Below are 19,615 nucleotides of genomic sequence, written 5' to 3' on the forward strand. Positions count from 1 at the left end.
TGGGAAAATACAGTTGTGTCAGATGATGTACAGTTATGTACTAAAGTCTCTTAATGACCATTTTTCTGATCAATTATTAAGGTAAATGGTATAACTAGACTGAAAGTTTGTTATGGGCAGGGAATGTATCTGTTTATTGCTATATCGTACTCTTCCAAAAGCTTAGTACAGAGCTCTGTACACAGTAAGCGCTCAATAAATACGATTGAATGAACTAGGTTTTCATATTTAATGACCAAATTCCAACACTTAATTTGGATATTCCCAATCGGAATTGTCTCTCCTGATTGGAAACCTAAGAAACAAGTGTCATCCTTAGAAATGTCTGAGCATTGCCTTTGATGTCTAGGACTCCTTTACATCGCCAGTAATTTTTTGGAGCATAGGCCATTTCCATTAACTCCACCAGAAGTGGAAACCAGAGTACTGAAGGAGAAAAGAAGTGGCAGGAGGTTGGTGGGAGCAGGGATGTGGAGAAAGGAAGAGGAGAGGGAAGGGAGGGGAGGGACAAGGATGGGATGGAAGGGTTGAGTGACTGCACTTGGGGATAAGAAAGTGGCCTTTTAAATGTTATTTCCATTCCTGATATACATATCCAGAACAGAGTTATGGCATAAGGTTATTTTCTATTCAGAGCAGCTGCTGTTGTAGATACCAGCTATAGGCTATTCTTGTCAGGACCCATTTTGTGCTTGTGGGATTTCCTCATTATCTAGGAGGATTGTTCATTCCTTTGTTTAAAACGTGTCAGCCCATTTCTGACTGCCACAGGCCATTACACCATTTAAAGTTACTATTAGGTCCTTCAGAGTATCTGTAAACTCCTCACTAGACTATAAACTCCTTGAGGACAGGGATTATGTCTACCAACTATATCCACCTATACTCACTCCCCTAGTGAACTCATTCACTTCCACAGCTTCAGCTATCATCTCTACGTGGATGATACCCAAATGTACATCTCCTCCCCTGTTCTCTCTCCCTCCCTCCAGGCTCGCATCTCCTCCTGCCTTCAGGACGTCTCCACCTGGATGTCCTCCCATCACCTAAAACTCAACGTGTCCAAGACTGAGCTCCTTATCATCCCTCCCAATCCCTGTTCTTTCCCTGACTTTCCCATCACTGTGGATAGCACTACCATCCTTTCTGTCTCACAAGCCTGCAACCTTGGTGTCATCCTTGACTCCGCGCTCTCATTCACCCCACATATCCAATCTGTCACCAAAATCTGCCAGTCTCAACTTCACAACATCGCCAAGATCCGCCCTTTCCTCTCCATTCAAACCGCTACCTTGTTAGTACAATCAATCATCATATCCTGATTGGATCATTTCATCAGCATCCTTTCTGATCTCCCAACCTTCTGTCTCTACCCACTTCAGTCTATACTTCACTCTGCTGCCTGGATTATCTTTCTGCAGAAACGCTCTGGGGATGTTATCCCCCTCCTCAAAAATCTCCAGTGGTTGCCCATCAGCTTTCGTATCATGCAAAAACTCTTCACTTTGACTTCAGAGCTCTCCATTACCTCTACCTCACCTCCCTCTTTCCTTCTACAGCCCAGCCCACACGCTCTGCTCCTCTGCCTCTAACCTCCTCACCAGACCTCATTTTCACCTATCCCGCCATCGACCCCTGGTCCACGTCCTACCTCAGGCCTGGAATGCCCTCCCTCCTCACATCTGCCAAACTAACACACTTCCCTCATTCAAAGTCTTACTGAAAGCTCACCTCCTTCAGGAGGCCTTCCCAGACTGAACCCCCCTTTTCCTCTGCTCCTCCTCCCTCCCCATTGTTCAGACTTCCTCCCTCTGCTCTACCCCCTACCCGTCCCACACCACTTGTGTATGTACATACATATTATTCTATTTATATTACTAATGATGTGTATATATCTATAATTCTATTTATTTATATTGATGTTATTGATGCCTGTCATGCTCCTTCTGCACTGTGAGCCCGTTGTTGGGTAGGGATTGTCTCTGTTGCCAAACTGTACTTTCCAAGTGCTTAGAATGCTCAATAAATACTATTAAATGAGTGAATACCAACTCTATTAAATGTATACAGTGTTCTGTGCACCAGAAGTGCTCAGCAAATACCATTTAATGATTAATTATTTCTTCTAAATAATTTTCTTTCTCCCCTGTTAGAGTATAGGCTCCTTGTGGGCAGGGAAAATGTCTGTGCTTCTGCTGTATTTTCTAATTACGCACTCGCAACCAGTGTGTGATCAATGAATATCACTGTTATGACCTGTCCTACTTATAGCTATGTCACTTCAGATCTGGCTATCTGCTTTCACCAAAAAATATAATTGAATCACTCCACCTCCACACACAGACTCAGCCTCACTCAGGATTCCTTTGGAGCTAGAAGTCTATTATTACAGTGTTTGTTGCGTGCTTACACGTGGCAAGCATTGTTCTAAGCACTGGAGTAAATACAAGTTAATCGGGTTGAACAGAGCACCTGTCCCATATGGGGCTCAGTATCTAAGTAGGAGGGGGAACGATTATTTAACTGTGTAACTGGGCTCTGGGGTCTTCATATTGGTGATTTTTACCTTGTAATCTCCTTGTGGGCAGGAGTTTAGCTTGATGTCATCTGGCTCACAGATGTGGCCCCTTGCCCACATCTTGCCTATGTCCTGGAACTCCCTCTCCCTTCATATCTGCTGGTGATCTCTCTCCCCGGCTTCAAAGCCTTAATAAAAGCGCCTATTCTCCACGAGGTCTCATTTCCCATTGACCCTCATTTCCTCTTCTCCCACTCCCTTCTGTACCAACCTTGTACTTGAATTTGCACCCTTTATTCAACCCACCCTCATCCACTCAGAACTTATGTACATATCCTTCATTTATTTATATTAATATCTGTCTCCCCTTCTAGACTATAAGTTTGTTGTGAGCAAGGACCACGTCTATCGACTCTGCTATAATGTACTCTCCCAAGTGCTTAGTACAGTGCTCTACACAGAGTAAGTGCTCAATAAATACGATTGAATGATCAATTGTATAAACACGAGATTGTTGAAAAATGCTTAGGTAGATGCGCCATATAAATCAATCAATCAACAAACTGTATGTATTGAGCACTTACTGTGTGCACAGCACCATACTGAACTCTAGGAAAGGTATAATGTGGCACAATTGTTATGAAGTGGGAAAATAAGGGGTTAGTCAGGAAAGGGCTCTTGGAGAAGATGCACTTTTAATCAGGCTTTGAATATAGAGAGATTGATGGTCTGCCAGATAGGAAGGGGGAGGGAGTTCCAGGCCAGAAACAGGAAGTGGGCGAGGGGTTGGTGACAAGATGAGAGGAGATCAAGGTACAGTGAGTAGGCTGGCATTAGATGAGCTAAGCGTGTGGGCTGGGTTGAGGTAGGAAAGCAGTGAGCTAACGCAGGAAGAGGCGAGGTGAGTGCCTTAATGCCGAAGGTAAGCAGTTGCTGTTCAACGTGGAGATGGACAGACCACTCCTGGAGGTTCTTAAGGAATGGGGAAACATGGACCGAACGGGTTTGTAGAAAACTGATCTGGGCAAGCGAGTGAAGTATGGATTGAAGTGGGGAAAGACAGGAGGTAGAGAGGTCAGCAAGGAGGCCAATGCAATAATCTAGGTGGGACAGGATATGCGCTTGGGTTAATGAGATAGCGTGTCGATGAAGAGGAAAGGGCAGATTTTAGCAACATTGTGAAGGTTCAAATGACAGGATCTGGTAACCAAATGAATACGTGGGTTGAACAAGAGAGGTGAGTCGAGGATAATGCCAAGGTCTCAAACTCCATAAGCAAAATTCTTTACCGTTAATAATAATAATGTTGGTATTTGTTAAGTGCTTACTATGTGCCGAGCACTGTTCTAAGTGCTGGGGTAGACACAGGGCAATCAGGTTGTCCCACGTGGGGCTCACAGTCTTCATCCCCATTTTACAGATGAGGTCACTGAGGCACCGAGAAGTGAAGTGACTTGCCCAAAGTCACACAACTGACAAGTGGCAGAGGCGGGGTTCGAACCCATGACCTCTGATTCCAAAGCCCGTGCTCTTTTCCACTGAGCCACGCTGCTTCTCTACCGTTGGCTGTGACTCAATGCCAAGACCTACCCCACCTCAACTAAACCTCCTAGTAACTTCCCCAGCAGTATTGGGGGTGAAAGGTCATGTGTTGGCATGGAGAGGTGAAGCTGTAGGTCCTAAGCTACAAGACACATCACACCAGTTTCCTTAGAAATCTTCAGTTTTTGCTACAAAGCTGTCTCCAAATCCGCTTGGAAATGGTAAAAATGAACTCATTATTTCTCTGTGGAAGCTCTCCCCTCTTCCCTTACACCTTCATTAAGCCTCACAGATACGTCTTAAGAAAGATGGTCTTTCAAGAGGAGCTTAGTTTTCAAGCAGGCATTCCTCATTCTTCCACCAACTATTTCCAGTACCGACTGATTGAACTCTGCTGTGTCTCATTACAGACCATCCCCTCGCTCTCCATTGACACAGTTTGATTCCTTCTGACAATACCTATGAAAGTGTGAATATCTTAACAAAAATGCCATGAAATTGCTTTCCACACTTCCCCCCTAAGTTGTGATTTTGAAGGCAAGGAAAGCTCTGTGTTTAAGCATTAATCTTTGTGACACCTTTGATTTCCTGACCCCAAATCTGTGCATAGCTGCTTCCATCTCACATTTGTATTTCTAGCTACTGGAATGATGTCTAGAGTCTGGATTTAGCACAAAGACCAAACTCGGCACAATCATCCTGTATTCCTCTAATACACTACATTTAGGAACAAGTTTGGTGCAGAGATGAAAAATTTAAGGACTTTTACAAATCTACCCCCAGTATGAAAGGAAAAGCACACCTCCTGAGAAAATGCTGAGCTCCGGAGAGAGAAATTCAGAGAGAGGAAGGGAGGAGGAGAGGCAGCCAGATAATGTGAAACAATATATTAATCATCCATTCCTAATTTCTCTTTCAAATGTTAAATAGTGTGTTTCTGAAACCCCAATGGCAAATGCCTTTATGTCATTTCCAGGAGGAGCTTCTGATTTGGGAGCTTTAAGTTTTTAGTTGATTGGGGAAGGTAAATAGAAAACTTTGTAAAACACTGAGAGACTTTTCCAATCCTGAGTTTTCTCAGCTCTGCCTGTGGCCAGGCCTCTTGGAGCTCATGCTCGCCAAACTCCAAACTCCATTTGGCCTTCCCCTCTCCACCCATGGTACAGTGAGGTCTTAGCAAGCGGGACTGATGCCTGGGTCCGAAGCAAAGAGGGTGGAAAAATTGGCATTTCACAGCACTGGGTCGGGGGGAAAGAGGGAGGAAGTTGAAAAAAAACTACCTGTGGTTGCAATTCCAGTCCTTAAGCCCCTCCCTCCCCGGACTCAACCCAAGGCACTCTTCAAATCTGGCACCAGAACCTAAAAAAACAGCATGACTTAGTGGACAGAGCACTGGGCCTGGGAGGCAGGAAGTCATGGGTTCTAATCCCAGCTCTGCCACTTTTCTTCTTTGTGACCTTCGGGAAGTCACTTCACTTCTCTGGGCCTCAGTTATCTCATCTGTAAAATGGGGATTGAGGCTGTGAGCCTCCTCTGGGACAGGGACTTTGTCCAACCCCATTTGCTTGTATCCACTCCAGCACTGACAAGCAGCATGGCCTAGTGGATAGCATGGGCTTGGGAATCAGAAGGTAATGGGTTCTAATCCCAGCTCTGCCACTTGTCTTCTGTGTGACCTTGGGAAAATCCCTTAATTTGTCTGTGCCTCTCTTCCCTCATCTGTAAAATGGGGCTTAAGACTGTGAGCCCACTGTGAGACAGGGACTGTGTCCAATCGATTTACCAAGTATCTAGCCCAGCACCAGACCAGGGCCTGGCTCATAGTAAGTACCTAACAAATACGTAATTATTACTACTTATTAGTACATAGGCTGGCACATAGTAAGCCCTTAACAAATACCACAATTATTTTTATTATTATGATCCTGACCCCACCATTTGCCTGTTGTGCGCATTTGGGCAAATCACTTAACTTCTCTGGCTTCAGTTTTCTTATCTGTAAAATGGGGACTAAATACCTGTTCTCTCTCCTTTTCAGACTGTGAGCTCCATGTGAAACAGGGACTGTGTTCTACCTGATTATCTTGTATCCACCCCAGTGCTTAGTAGAGTGCTTGGCACATAGTAGGCAATTGAAAACCACTGCAATTATATCATTATTGAGTGTTTCAAGGAGTAGAATTACTGCAGTGCTAGCTAGTTCTGCTCTTTACACCTCCACACCCCGACACAAAGTACTGGTTCGCCCAGGGTGGCCAAACTGCTGCTCCTGTTCCTAGGACCAGGTTTTCTTCCGTCCTACAGATGCTTGCCTTCCCCTCTTTCTACAAATTATATTCATTTCCTCTTCAAAGCGGTAACTCCTTAAATCAGTTAGGAAGACTACATAAAGCATTTCAAAATAATATTGTGTCTCTCTAGATCCTATGAGCTGTTCAAGTATCATTAAATTTCAGTCTCCTTAGACCTTTAACTTCTTATTAAGACTTCCGAATAGGCCACAAATCTTTCCTTGCATCAGTGAGCTTGTTTCCTTTGGAATACACGGTTTTTGGAACACAAGGTATTATTATTTCCACATTTCTCTGGTCACCTCTGAAGTCATTTAACCTTAGGATTAGGGTACTTCCAAAATTCAAGAACCTTTTAATCCCTTAAATGCTTCAGGAAATGTCATTCCCTGTTTGTCAAGGTCTACTGATTGCTAGAGACATCTGTTTAGTCACATTTCTGAGTGCCATAATTTTGCCAAGATGGAGCTCTAGACTCCAATTAAACTGTCCTGTACCCTATTATTCATAGTTCTTTGCCTTTACTCATCCATTCTATCTAGCGGCTGCCAACCAAAGGGACTTGTTTTCTGGGCACTGCTTTCTTCATCAATTTAAATGGGATAGAGAGCACACACCATATCGAAATACATGATCTTTGCTCTCTGTTCCATTTAAACCAAGAAAAACCCAAGATCTACAAAGGCATCTTCTCCTTAAGGCCAGCTTTGCCAATACCCATTTGCTCAGGAGAAGCCAGAATTGATTCCAGGAGGGAATAATACCGATTTATTTTGCTTATTTTTTCCTATTTAATTTCCTCAGACAGTGAAAAGGCAGAGTATCACAGGGGAGAGACTTTTTTTTTCAAATACAAGGCTACCTGTTTTATTGATATACGGGAAGGACTTTTCGCAGCTAGTTACGATGGGCAACGCTTTACTATTCTCGTATTTATTTTAACTGGCCAGAGTTTCGTCATTAAGACAGTCCCAAAATTCGGCTCTCTGTCCTGCAATTAAACCTCTTCAGGGCAGAGACGGTGCATCTGACTTAGATCTTTGGTGCTCAACAAAGTCTACTGAATGAGTGAAAACGAAGATCACTGCCCCACTACTATCCCACTTTCTCTGCAGCATCATGAAGTCAGGTAGGAGCAGAGCAGAGAAAACCAAACAATAAGAGCTCCCCAATCTGCCACCACAGTCAAACTAAGATGGCAGTTACTCCTTCTTCCTCTCCAGTTCCTATAGCACTCAGGGGCTAATCCGGGGGGGTCTACTTCAGACAGCCCTTGTGGGCTGCACTGTGATGGTTGGAGTGGAAGCCCTAGGGAGCGGTTCACAGAGCCAGTGGATAAAGGCGAAAAGGCAGCAGTGTTCATAGATTGCTATAGCTGGTTATGATGACTGTGGGAGTTTCATTAGCTGTTGCTTCCCTGTGCTAAAGACGTTAGTTTTTTTTTCCCCCACATTGTGTGTGTGTGTGTGTGTGTGTGTGTGTATGTGTATTACTCTGTTTCTTAACAGCCTCTCTTTCACTCTTTGTCTGTTCCTGCTCAACTAGCCCAGTCTCCCTGTTTCGACGTCAGTCCCTCTTGGGCTCTCTATTCTGACTCCCAGTTCTGCCATTTGAGTCCCACCGTGCCCAGACCTTCCATTTAGTCTGCTGTGAAGTCTGAGTCCCATTCCACTTTCAGCTCCAGAAACTATGGTCATCTTCCCCAAAGAGCAAAAAGTGCAAAATTTTCCTAAACATAGTCACAATGGCCTTTGACGTCCTCCTGTTTCACCTTGGTGATGCTGTACCCCTCAGGAATTGGCTTTTCTCCCATTTGTTTCATTAACTGTGCTGGTACATGAGTTCCTCTTCAAGGTCTAGCTGTAAGACATTACTCTTGATTATTCATTTGAAGGTGGATGAATTTTTTATCCTTCTGGACTAACCAGCTGCTGCTATTGATGCTGCTGGCTAACAGAAAAGTTTCCAGTACAATCATTGCCTAGGTTTATGACAAATACAAATTGTGGCTTAACGGATAGAGTACTAGTCCAGGAGTCAGAAGGACCTGAGTTCTAATGCCGGATCCACTGCTTGTCTGCTGTGTGACCTTGGGCAAGTCACATAACTTTCCCATCCCTCAGTTCCCTCATCTGTAAATTGCTAAGATGGTGAGCCCCACATGGGACATGGACTGTGTCCAACCTGATTAGCTTGTATCTATCCAGTGCTTAGTAGAGTGTCTGGCACACAGTAAACACTTGACAAATATCATTACAAAATAAAAATAAAAAATTGGGCAAGCCCCACTGCTGTGACTTACCTCACTGACCTGGAAATTCATCAGAAGGAATTTGAAAATGTGGATAAAATTTTAAGACATGCCATGTTTGGGCATAAGGGACATGTATACATTACTAATATTACATTGAATAGAGAATCTATATCTTCTCTTTCTTACTATCTCATTTTGCCTACTTTTCTTCCTTTCCTATGAAGAAAGATTTAAGGCTGGGAATACTAACTGAGCTACACATTTGCTATCCTTTGAATCAGGGCTTCTGTCAGAGAATATTAGTAGCATCTCTGAGCAAATAACTTGTAGTAGTTCCTGTAAGGAATCTTTACTGATGAGTACAGGGAGGAATCTTCTGGAAGGGCACAGACCAACTTGGAATACTTTTTTCTCCTGATTTCTTTATATACTACAGTTCAAGGCTCCCTCATTGCACTATATTCATTAAAAGCCTTATTGGAAGCACACATGTCTTCCAAGAGCCCTTCCATGACTAAGATCTCATTTCGTCTTCTCTTAGTCCTTTCTGCATCACTCTTGCACTTGGATTTTCATGTTTTAGTCACCCCTCCTTCAGCTTCATAGCACTTACATTCATGTCTTTAATTTATGTATTTATATTAATGTCTATCTTCCTCTCTAGATTACGGGCAGGGAACTTACCTACCAACTCTGTTATACTGGATTCTCCCAAGTGCTCAGTGCAGAGCTTTACCTGGAGTAAGTACTCCATAAATATGTTTGATGGACTGATCGATAATATTTTGGGAAAAGCTCAAACACTGAGCAACTGAAATTGTTCACTTACTCATCCTATCATGCCACTTTAAAGTTACTGTTTTCTTGCAGGAATGTCACAACATGGGTTATTAATATAATCACCAAAACCTTTCCTTTTTTATGTTATTTAAGCGTTTACCAGGTGTCAAACACTATTCTAAAAGCTGAGGTAGATACACATTATTCAGGTTGGACACAGTCCCTGTCCCACATGGGGCTCATAGTCTAAGTAGGAGGGAGAACAGGAGAGTGGAAGCACAGAGAAGTTGTTACTTGACCAGGGTCATTCAGCAAGCAGTTGGGAGAGCCAGCATCAGAACCCAGGTCCTCTGACTACCAGACCCATGCTCTTTCTACTAGGCCATGCTGTTTCTCCTAGGAGCAGATCTTCAGAGTGGAGGGGTCAAGAAGAATTCCTCATGTATCTTATTAATATACCACTTAGGAAATACTGATTGCTGAATAATTCACAAAGTGTGTTTAGCAGCATGAATATGATCCCATAATAGAACTATTTACCCAGGAAACCCGAAATCACTCGTCACTCACCCATCACATACAGCCCTAGTTGGATTTCAAGCATCTTGAGAAAAGGGAGACTACATTTCATCTCTATTCAACGTACAGAGCTCTGAACCCAGTAGACATTCAAAAATTAATATCAATGGAAGTTCCCTTTATTCAAATAAACAATTTTCTTCTCTCTTAGAGGATCTGAGGACAACATTGGCTGGGGATGGCCCACTCCTAAAGGTGCCAAGGGAAGACCAGTATGTATTTGTCTGGCTCCCTAGGAAGCGAAAATCTGAAGAAGACTTTTTAGCTGCACTGTCCCAATTCACTGCAATAAAATTAATTTCCAAGGGACAAGCTCTGCAAGATGAATTAGAAGTGTTCAAGGCCCTCAAGATTGAACCCAATTAAGCCCTCTTTTCCCCAGCTTACTCGCCCTACTTGAGTCATCTTATGCACTTCAATCTGTGACCTTTAGACACTTCATATTCTCCTCCCCCCGGCAACTCCACAGCACTTATGTACCTACCTTTAAATTATATATATCATAAATTACTTATTTTTTCATATTAATGTCTGTCTCCCTTTCAAGATTATAAGCTCATTATGGTCAGGGAACATGTTTAATTCTGTTATATTGTACTCTCCCAAGCACCTACTACAGTGCTCTGCACATGATAAGCACTCAATAAATACAATTGATTGATTGATTGAGAATGATGGGTTTGGGGGAAAATATCAATCTGAGCATAGGTTGATCACAACCCCAAAGTGTCAGGTCAGTCTATTCACTGAAGCCAAGGGTAAATTTTCTAATTGGCGGAGGTCAGGTCTGAAATTTTTAGAAAATCATCATTTCCTATCGATAGTTGCTACTGCAATTCTGGCCTGACTTTGCCTCAAAATATGACACCTTGAACAGGTGAGCATTCTGATGCCATAGTCCCTGACTCTGTCTCATTCACAGGACTGGTGGGAGAATATACGAAGCAGTAGCTTTAAAGTCCTTTGATTTTTTTTGTGTGAAGAAAGAATATAAGGCCAACATATTATTTTCTGAAACGAGAGAGTGACTGACATTATTTTGCATTTAATCCTGGAACGCTCAATTGATATTGATGTTCCCTGAAAATGTTTCTCTCACTGTCCCTGGCTTTAAAAGATTTCATTCTTTCATTAGAATTGAAAACGCTCCTATTAGAGAGAACCCATTTGTGAAATCCCACACACAGAGGACTGTGACTTCTGGACCCTCCACTGCATGGCTGCTCTTCACCCTCATGTTTTTGCACATCTTTACAGACCATCACTTCTCTCTCCCTGAAATCCCTGATGAAACTGAACTTAAGATTTAAGAGATTAATTCATCTGGAAAGGGAAAGTGCTAAAAAAACCTCTATTGTTGAAATTTAATAATAACGAATTTGTTCAGCACTTCCATATTTTGTGGCTATATTCTCATTATTTCTTTACTAATCTCTAGAACATCAGTATTACATGCCCATTTTACAGATGAGTAAACAGAGGTTAAGTGACTCCCCAAGGTTTTGCAGTAGAAGGAGGGCAGAGCTGGAATTTGAGGGCAGGGATTATGTATCCCAACTCTACTGTACTCTCTTTAATGCTTAGTACAGTGCTCTGCACACAGTAAGCACTCGATAAATATCACTGATTGCTTGACTGACTGATGGGAACTACAGCCCAGAATCATGCTCTTCTCCTTTAGTCCTAGCTGTCTCCCAGATATTGGTATAGAGTACAGTGTGAGGGCCGCTCCCCATATCCATAAGGGATTAAGTAAAACCGAGCCATAGGAAATACACAGAAACTCATCAAGCTTTTGAAATTTAACTCCTTATATTCTAAACCGCCTTCATTAGCCAAACTTATATTTTCAAACAGCGGGAATATATGAAAACATAGAAACCATTTCATGTAAATGGGCCCTTTTGGGGATTTTACATGAATTTAGACATTATTGTGAATAGCAAACCCGATAAACACCAAAGCGTTCTCTTCTTCATTAGTGTCACAAAGGAAAGGAAGCAAAGGTCAAGAGGAATGATATATGGAAATATTCAAAGTGGTACAGAAGCTAGGCCTGTATTCTTTAATGATGAAAACCAAAGATAGAAAACTAATGAGGCCCACCAGAGTTATTGCATGATATCAACCAATCCATCAATGGTATTTACTGAATGCTTACTATGTGGAGAGCTTGGGAGAGAAAAATACAAAAGATTTGGTAGAAATGTTCCTGTCCCACAAGGAATTTACGGTCTATCAGCTATTTCCTCTTGGACAATTCTCATTGGCTATTTTGACAGTTGGGGAATTGATTTCTGCACATTCAGCAACTCTGAAAATATATGAATATGAGAAATGGCATATGGAATCAGAGCAGTGACCCATCCAGCCCAGTATTCTGTCTCCAGCAGTAGCAGCGAAGATGCTTGAAGGAATAGTTCAATAGTATTTATTCAATAGTATTTATTGAATGCTTACTATGTGCAGAGCACTGTACTAAGCGCTTGGAATGAACAAATCGGCAACAGATACAGACCCTGCTGTTTGACGGTTTTACAGTCTAATCGTAATCTAATCTAATCATAATCTAATTGTTGTAATAGTACAATGATTACCTCCTTATATCCATCCCTAAGGTTAGGAGAGTCTGTAGACTTATAGTTTCTAGGCTGTAAGCTCATTGTGGGAAGGGAACGTGTCTACTCTGTTGTACTGTACTGTCCCAAGTGCTTAGCACAGTGCTCTGCACACAGTAAGAACTCAATAAGTACCACTGTTTGAGTGAATCACACTGCATTGCTAGCTTTTCCTACCTATCAATGGTTTATCACGGAACTGTCATCCTGATATTATTTCATCCTCTTCACAACCTTCTAACAACCCCAACTTGTCTTGTTTTAGGCCGAGTCATCTCCGACCCCTAGCGATGCCGTGGACACATCTCTACCAGAACACCCCACCTCATCTGCAAGTGTTCTGGTAGTGTAGCCACCGAGTTTTCTTGGTAAAAATACAGACGCGGTTTACCACTGCCTCCTTCCATGAAATACACCTGAGTCTCCACCCTGGACTATCTCCTATGCCGCTGCTGCCCAGCACAGGTGAGTTTTGACTTGTAGCAGATTGCCTTCCACTTGCTAGCCACTGGTCAAGCTAGGAATGGAATGGGTAAGCCTCTGCTTGACTCTGCGTCCCCTATCAGAGACTGGTAGAGGACTGGAAACTCTCCAGGTGCGACCCTGAGAGGTGAACAACTCCAACTACCCCCTCTAGTAACATAATGTGGACATCTTGGCCCTAAGATTTAGGAACAGACAGGGCATAGGGCCTGAAATAAATTATGAGGCCTGGATGGGATCTTCATAGATCAGGCTCATAAGCTAGATGGCACTAATTCACTGGAGCCACATGGCACCCACAAGTTGGTTCTGAAGGATCACAGGCGAGACGCAGAACTCCCAACACAAATATATAAACTACTGTTAACAAACGGCCATTGAAGCAGGGACTGGCAGTTCGCTAGTATAACTCCAATCTATTCAAAGGCATCCAAAGGTGATTCTGGAATTTAGAGACCACCGAACCTCACTTCTATTCTTGCAAAATTAAGATAATCTACAATTTAATTAGTATCATTCATTCATAAAATTGTATTTATTGAGCGTTTACTGTGTGCAGAGCACTGCACTAAGAGCTTGGAAAGTACAATTCGAGAACAGAGACATTCCCCACCTAACAATGGGCTCACAGTCTAGAAGGGGGAGACAGACAACAAAACCAGTGGACAGGCATCAATAGCACCCAAAGCACAACCTGTTGGGACAATGACAACATGGTTTCTGTAAGAAGCAGCAATGGCCTAGTGGATAGAGCACAGGTCTCAGAATCAGAGGGACCTGGGTTCTAATTCTGGCCCTGCCACGTGTCTGCTGTGTTACTTTAGGCAAGTGACTTCACTTCCCTGTGCCTGGGTTACCTCATCTAGAATATGTGATGAAGACTGTGAGCCCCATGTGTATCTACCCAGGTCTTAGAACAGTGCTTGACACATAGTAAGTGCTTAACAAATACCATTATTATTATTATTATTATTATTATTATTACTGCTACATCTCAGTGTGATCTGCCGGAGTTTTTTTTTTTCGAAGGGTCAACAAGCATGAGGATAGAGGGGAACTAGGACACAAAATGGATTTAGATTTCCAGAAAGCTTCTGTCAAGATTCCACCTCACAAGCTTTTAAAATCACTGAGTAATCATTGACTGGAAGGAATATTTTGTGACCGGTAAAAACTAGTTCAAAATCCAGAAATGACAGGCAGGGGGAAATGGTTGCTTTTCATAAATGATCTAGGACAGAGAATGTGCAGTGATATCTCAAAGCTTTGCGATGGTACTCTTCTTCCAGGTAGTGAAGTGGCATAAGATGGGAATAAAGTCCAGGAAGATCTTGATGTTGATTGAGTTGAAAAATAAATAATAATTTAATAATTACAGAATATATTATGATCTGACTAGGTAGTAAGCATTGTACTAAGTTTGAGATAGATACGAGATAATGATATCGGGCAGACTGCTTTTGCCACATAGGGCTTACAATCTAAAAGGGAGGGTGACCAGCCCTCTTATCCCATTTTACACATAGGAAAATGAAAGCTGGAGACACTTAGTTTGCCCAGTTTACACACTGACAGATAAACTTCAGTGTGGGTAAGTGGTGAAAGATGCATTATCAGAAGGAATGTTAGGGATGTGGAAGGAGAAACGATCAAGAACATTAACAATAATAATAATGATGATCATATTTGTTAAGCGCTTACTAATGTGTCAAACACTGTTCTAAGTGCTGGGGTAGATACAAGGTAATCAGGTTGTTCCACATGGGGTTCACAGACTTAATCCCCATTTTACAGATGCGGTAACTGACTTGGCCAAAGTCACACAGCTGGTAAGTGGTGGAGACGGGATTAGAACCCACCACCTGTGACTCCCAAGCCTGGGATTTTGCCACTAGGCCACGGTACAACCCTAAAACGGAGATGAATCTAAAGGAGGGTAACCATAACACTATTACATATCCACAATTTTTTTTATTTATATTAATGTCGGTCTGCCACTCTAATAATAATAATGATGGCATTTGTTAAGCACTTACCATGTGCTTGTGAAGTGGCAGCTTGACAGAAGCTTGCTGGAAATCTAAATCCATTCTGTTCTAAGCGCTGGGGAGATACAAGGTGAGCAGGTTGTCCCACGTGGGGCTCACAGTCTTAATCCCCATTTTACAGATGAGGGAATTCAGGCCCAGAGAAGTGAAGTGACTTGCCCAAAGTCACATAACTGGTAAGTGGCAGAGCTGGGATTAGAACCCACCACCTCTGACTCCCAGGCCCGTGCTCTTTCCACTAAGCCACGCTGCTTCTCTAGGCTCTAAGCTTCTTGTGGGCAGAGAATGTGCCTATCAACTCAGTTGTATCATCCTCTCTCAAGTGCTTAGTAGTGTCCTACACACAGTAAGCCCTCAATAAAAACCCCTGATTGACTGATTCCCCCAAGCCTCTTGGTGCTGCCTTTCTTGAACCTTTGCATATTTTCTGCCTGGTAAACTGGTAAACAATTTACTACATTAAGAAGTGTTTCCTTTCATTTTCTTTCAATCTAATACCTTCAAGCTTCAAAGGGTGTCCTTTCCTCCTGGTGTGTTGGAATTTTACAAACGGCAATTCCATTTTGCCTCCCGAAATGACACCGAAATCTTTAAGCATGGTCCCTCTCAGCCTTTGCTTTTTTAGAATGAAAGATCCTAATTTTCTCAGAGGAAGGAGATGGCTCAGGAAATCTGCCTCTATCCCCTTGATTATCGCTCTTCCCTCTTTCTTCTCTCACACTTTCCTTCTTCCCTTTCTGCCTCATCTCTCTGTCCCCATTCTTTCTCTGACCTCTCTTTCACTTTCCTCCCTCCCCAACCCAGTTTCTCCTCTCTACCCCCTCATCCCTCTCCCCCTCTTTCCCTCCCCACTCCCCTCCAATTTTCTTCAGGTCATGCCTCATCCTACCTAGGAAATCCGGTTTACAGAAGGTCGCCCCTCTTCAGATGAGGAAGAAACAGAATATGAAGAAAAAGAAATCATGGTTTCTACTACAGCAAGTCTGCTATTTTTCACTTTAACCAAAAATATAATCATTATATCAATAACAAACAACTCTTTGGGTTTATGATGCCTTTTCTCCACTGAGTCCCTAGAGAATTTTGAAGCAGCTGCTTGCTCAAGAAGCATCTTTTCTAGAGTTCCCAATATAAGATAAATGCGCTCCTCTCTGGAGGCCTGATGTATAGTCTGGAAGCACTGTGTATCTGAATCCAGAGAGCTGGGCATGGACCTTAACAATTTGTTCTCATCACATTTCAGCAAATCGTGTACAACTTCTCTCCACATTTTCTTGCCTTCCTCTTTGTGACTTCTTCAAAACTTAACGGCAGAAATAAAAAAATGCCACTAACATAACCCCAAAGCTTGTTTGTCATAGCCAAATCCTTTTAACCTTGAAGGGGTAAAGCATCAGGGGCAGATATGTCTGTGTATCCACTGGCACCACATACCTGCACACCTTTATCATTATTATAATTATAAAAATAAGCATTTAATTATGTACTAAGCTCCATGCTAAGGGCTGGGATAGGTATCATATAATTTATTGTTATAGTGTACTCTACAAAGCACGTAGAACAGTGCTCTGCACACAGTAAGCATTCAGTAAATACAAGTGAATGAATGAATGAATGAATATAATTAGAAAAGATACAGTCCCTGTCCAACCCAAGGTTCACTAAGAGAAGCAGCATGGCATAGTACATACAGCACGGGCCTGGGAGTCAGAAGGTCATGGGTTCTAATCACGGCTCCACCTCTTGCCTGCTGTGTGACCTTGGGCAAGTCAATTTACGTCTCTGTGCCTCAGTTACCTCATCTGAAAAACGGGGATTGAGAGTGGGAGCCGCAAGGGGGACAGGGACTGTGTCCAACCCGATTTGCTTCTATCCACCCCAGTGCTTAGTACAGTGCCCGGCACACAGTAAGTGCTTAACAAATAGCACAATTATTTTATTATTGTCTAATGGAGGAGGGAGAACTGATAATTAATCCCCATTTTACAAGTGTGCAAAATAAGTCAGAGAGAGAAGTCAAATGATTTGCCCAAGGTTACACAAGGAGCAAGTGGCCTTGAGCAGAAAGACCTAACCAAAAAAAGATGTGAAATTTTTACAACGGGCCTGGAGGTGCTCATTACTTGAAATCCACTCCCCTTCTACTCTTCCCCACCTTCCATGTCTACATCTCTTCTATTATTTCAGTCATACCTTTTATTAGTGGCCACAGGGATCCTCCACCCCTTGATCTGACTCAGCTCAGTGTCGGAAATCTCGATCTGCAAAGGGAGCCGAGGGACCCAAACCGTCACCTGGAGCTGCGTGGTGAAGTGCTCATAGGTGAAGTTGACGACGGTGTCCACTTTGCTCTTCATTTCTTTTCCATTAACAAAAATGGAGTCACAGCTGTCGGAAACCTGCGGGGGAAAAGAAAAGAGGTATCTCAAGTGCATTATGGAAGAAAAACCAGAATATGTTAGTTCATGAGAGAGAAGTGGTACTTATTTATCTCTGCAAAGACAGCTCTAGTTATATGAGCTCTACATAGTGTAATTTGTGTTTTCTAATTAGTAGCAAACAATGATAAATGGACTCCAGCGATACAATTTTCTATAACTCAGTACAGATGAGTTAAACTACAAAAATAATATAATGAAGTTACATAATCTCTGTCAGTTTTTCATTCCAACATTGACATATAAATCAAATTTTAGTTGCATCAAATTTTAAGCTTGGAACATATTTGAAATGCACAAAAAAATGGCCATATGTTACAAAGAAATGACTCTGTCTCAGCCATAAACTGAATCTTAAAAAAAAATATCCCAAGAACTGTGGGACTGTGTGATAGATGAAATCTCTGGAGGTAACTGTTCATGAAATAAATTCAAATGCAGGTGTAATTATTTTGAGAACCTCTAAGCAGTAATTTTTCAGAAATGTATACAAGGATGGAACATTTGTTTTGTAACACTTCTGCACAGCACTTTAAATGGACTACTTGCAGTGCACGTGACATCAACAAATTCCAGCTTCCATTTTCTGAAGAGGAGATTGAATTTTTTAAAAATATTTCTTTTCCTACTCTTAAACAGTTCATCTAAAACGTTGTTATTCATCTTTTACATTTGACCATTATCAGAACTGCACTTAAAATCCAAGATATGTCACTTTATAAATTCATGTCTTATGACATCCAGAAAATTGTGGGCAATAAAAAGAAGAGATCGGGATACAGAGATTCTGTGAAAATCCTGGAAAACCTCTACTTGCTGTTGGGACCATGTTGCCAAATGACAAATCAGATTTTGTTTCCTGAGGGAAAAATAACCAAAGTTATCATGTAGAGATGAAAAGAAATGAAGATCAACAATATACTTCCCCATCAACGCTTCCCAGTACAGTAAAATTAAAAGCAAAGACAAGCACTAATCGAGTGGAAGAGTTTTAAAATGACCCAAAGTGCAGGCCATATTCCCAGACAATCGCAAATTGCATCGAATGTATTAAAACCGGTCATATCCACCCCACAACAATGCATCATAAATCTCCTGTGGAATTTTTAAGTGTACAAATCAAGGTCATTAACAGGAAAAGTACTTGAAATTACACATCAGAATCCCGTGCTTTGGGAGCCCTGCTGGGCATAGGATCAGAGAGACATAATTAAGAAAATTTGAAGTGAGCATGATACATGTACTTTATTGGGAAAATTGAAAGTATCAGGCGTGATCTCCATAAATTTCCCGATTCTCTCCAGTCCTCGTTTCCTCCTGATCCTTCTTCAACTCTCCCATTCTTCCCAGCAGTATCTCAAAAGGAGATCTCCCACCTTCTCTCAAAATCCATCCCCTCCACCTGTGCATCCAACCCTATCCCTTCGCACCTTAACAAAATACTTGTCCCCTTCCTTCTTGCCTTTCTGACAACCATCTTCAAATGCTCACTCTACAATGGCTTCTTTATCACTGCTTTCAAACATAGCCATGTCTTCCCATCCTAAAAAACCGTCCCTTGATCTTCCCTCTTCAAACTCCTTGAGCGAGTTGTCTACGTCCACTGTTTCAAGTTCCTCTATTGTCTCCTTGATCCTCTCCAATCTGGCTTCGGCCCCCTTCACTCTACAGAAACCACCCTCCCAAAGGTAACCAATGATCTCCTTGCCAAATCCACTGGCCTCTACTCCATTCTAATCCTTCTCGACTTCTCAACTGCCTTCGACATCGTCAACCACCCCCTTCTCCTGGAAACATTATCCAACCTCAACTTCACCGATGCTGTCCTCTCCTGATTCTCCTCCTATCTCTCTGGCTTCTCATGCTCAGTCTCTTTCATGGACTCCTCTGCTTCCCATCCTCTATTTGTGGGAGTCTCTCCAAGGTCCTGTTGTGGGTCCCCTTCTATTCTCCATCTACACCCACTCCCTTGGAGAATTCATTACCTCCCACGGCTTCAACTACCACCTCCATTTGGATGATTCACAAATCTACATCTCCAGCTCTTCTCTCTCTCCCTCTTTG

General features: G+C 42.3%; 1 protein-coding gene and 1 non-coding gene across 3 annotated transcripts in view; both read right to left on the reverse strand.

The window, feature by feature from the left end:
• LOC100076621 (transmembrane protein 132B) overlaps positions 1-19,615 on the reverse strand; it is a 503,774-nt gene that overhangs the window by 8,997 nt on the left and 475,162 nt on the right. For both annotated transcript variants that reach the window (XM_029054864.1, XM_029054855.2), the window contains exon 6: positions 17,307-17,512. In XM_029054864.1, coding sequence (XP_028910697.1) covers positions 17,307-17,512 — 206 coding nt within the window. The remainder of the gene's footprint in view (positions 1-17,306; positions 17,513-19,615) is intronic.
• On the reverse strand, positions 13,058-13,195 carry LOC114809715. Its single transcript, XR_003757492.1, has one exon. It is a non-coding gene; the product is annotated as a small nucleolar RNA SNORA7 (small nucleolar RNA).

This window comes from Ornithorhynchus anatinus, chromosome 2 (genome assembly GCF_004115215.2).
Source record: "Ornithorhynchus anatinus isolate Pmale09 chromosome 2, mOrnAna1.pri.v4, whole genome shotgun sequence".
Lineage (NCBI taxonomy): Eukaryota > Metazoa > Chordata > Mammalia > Monotremata > Ornithorhynchidae > Ornithorhynchus > Ornithorhynchus anatinus.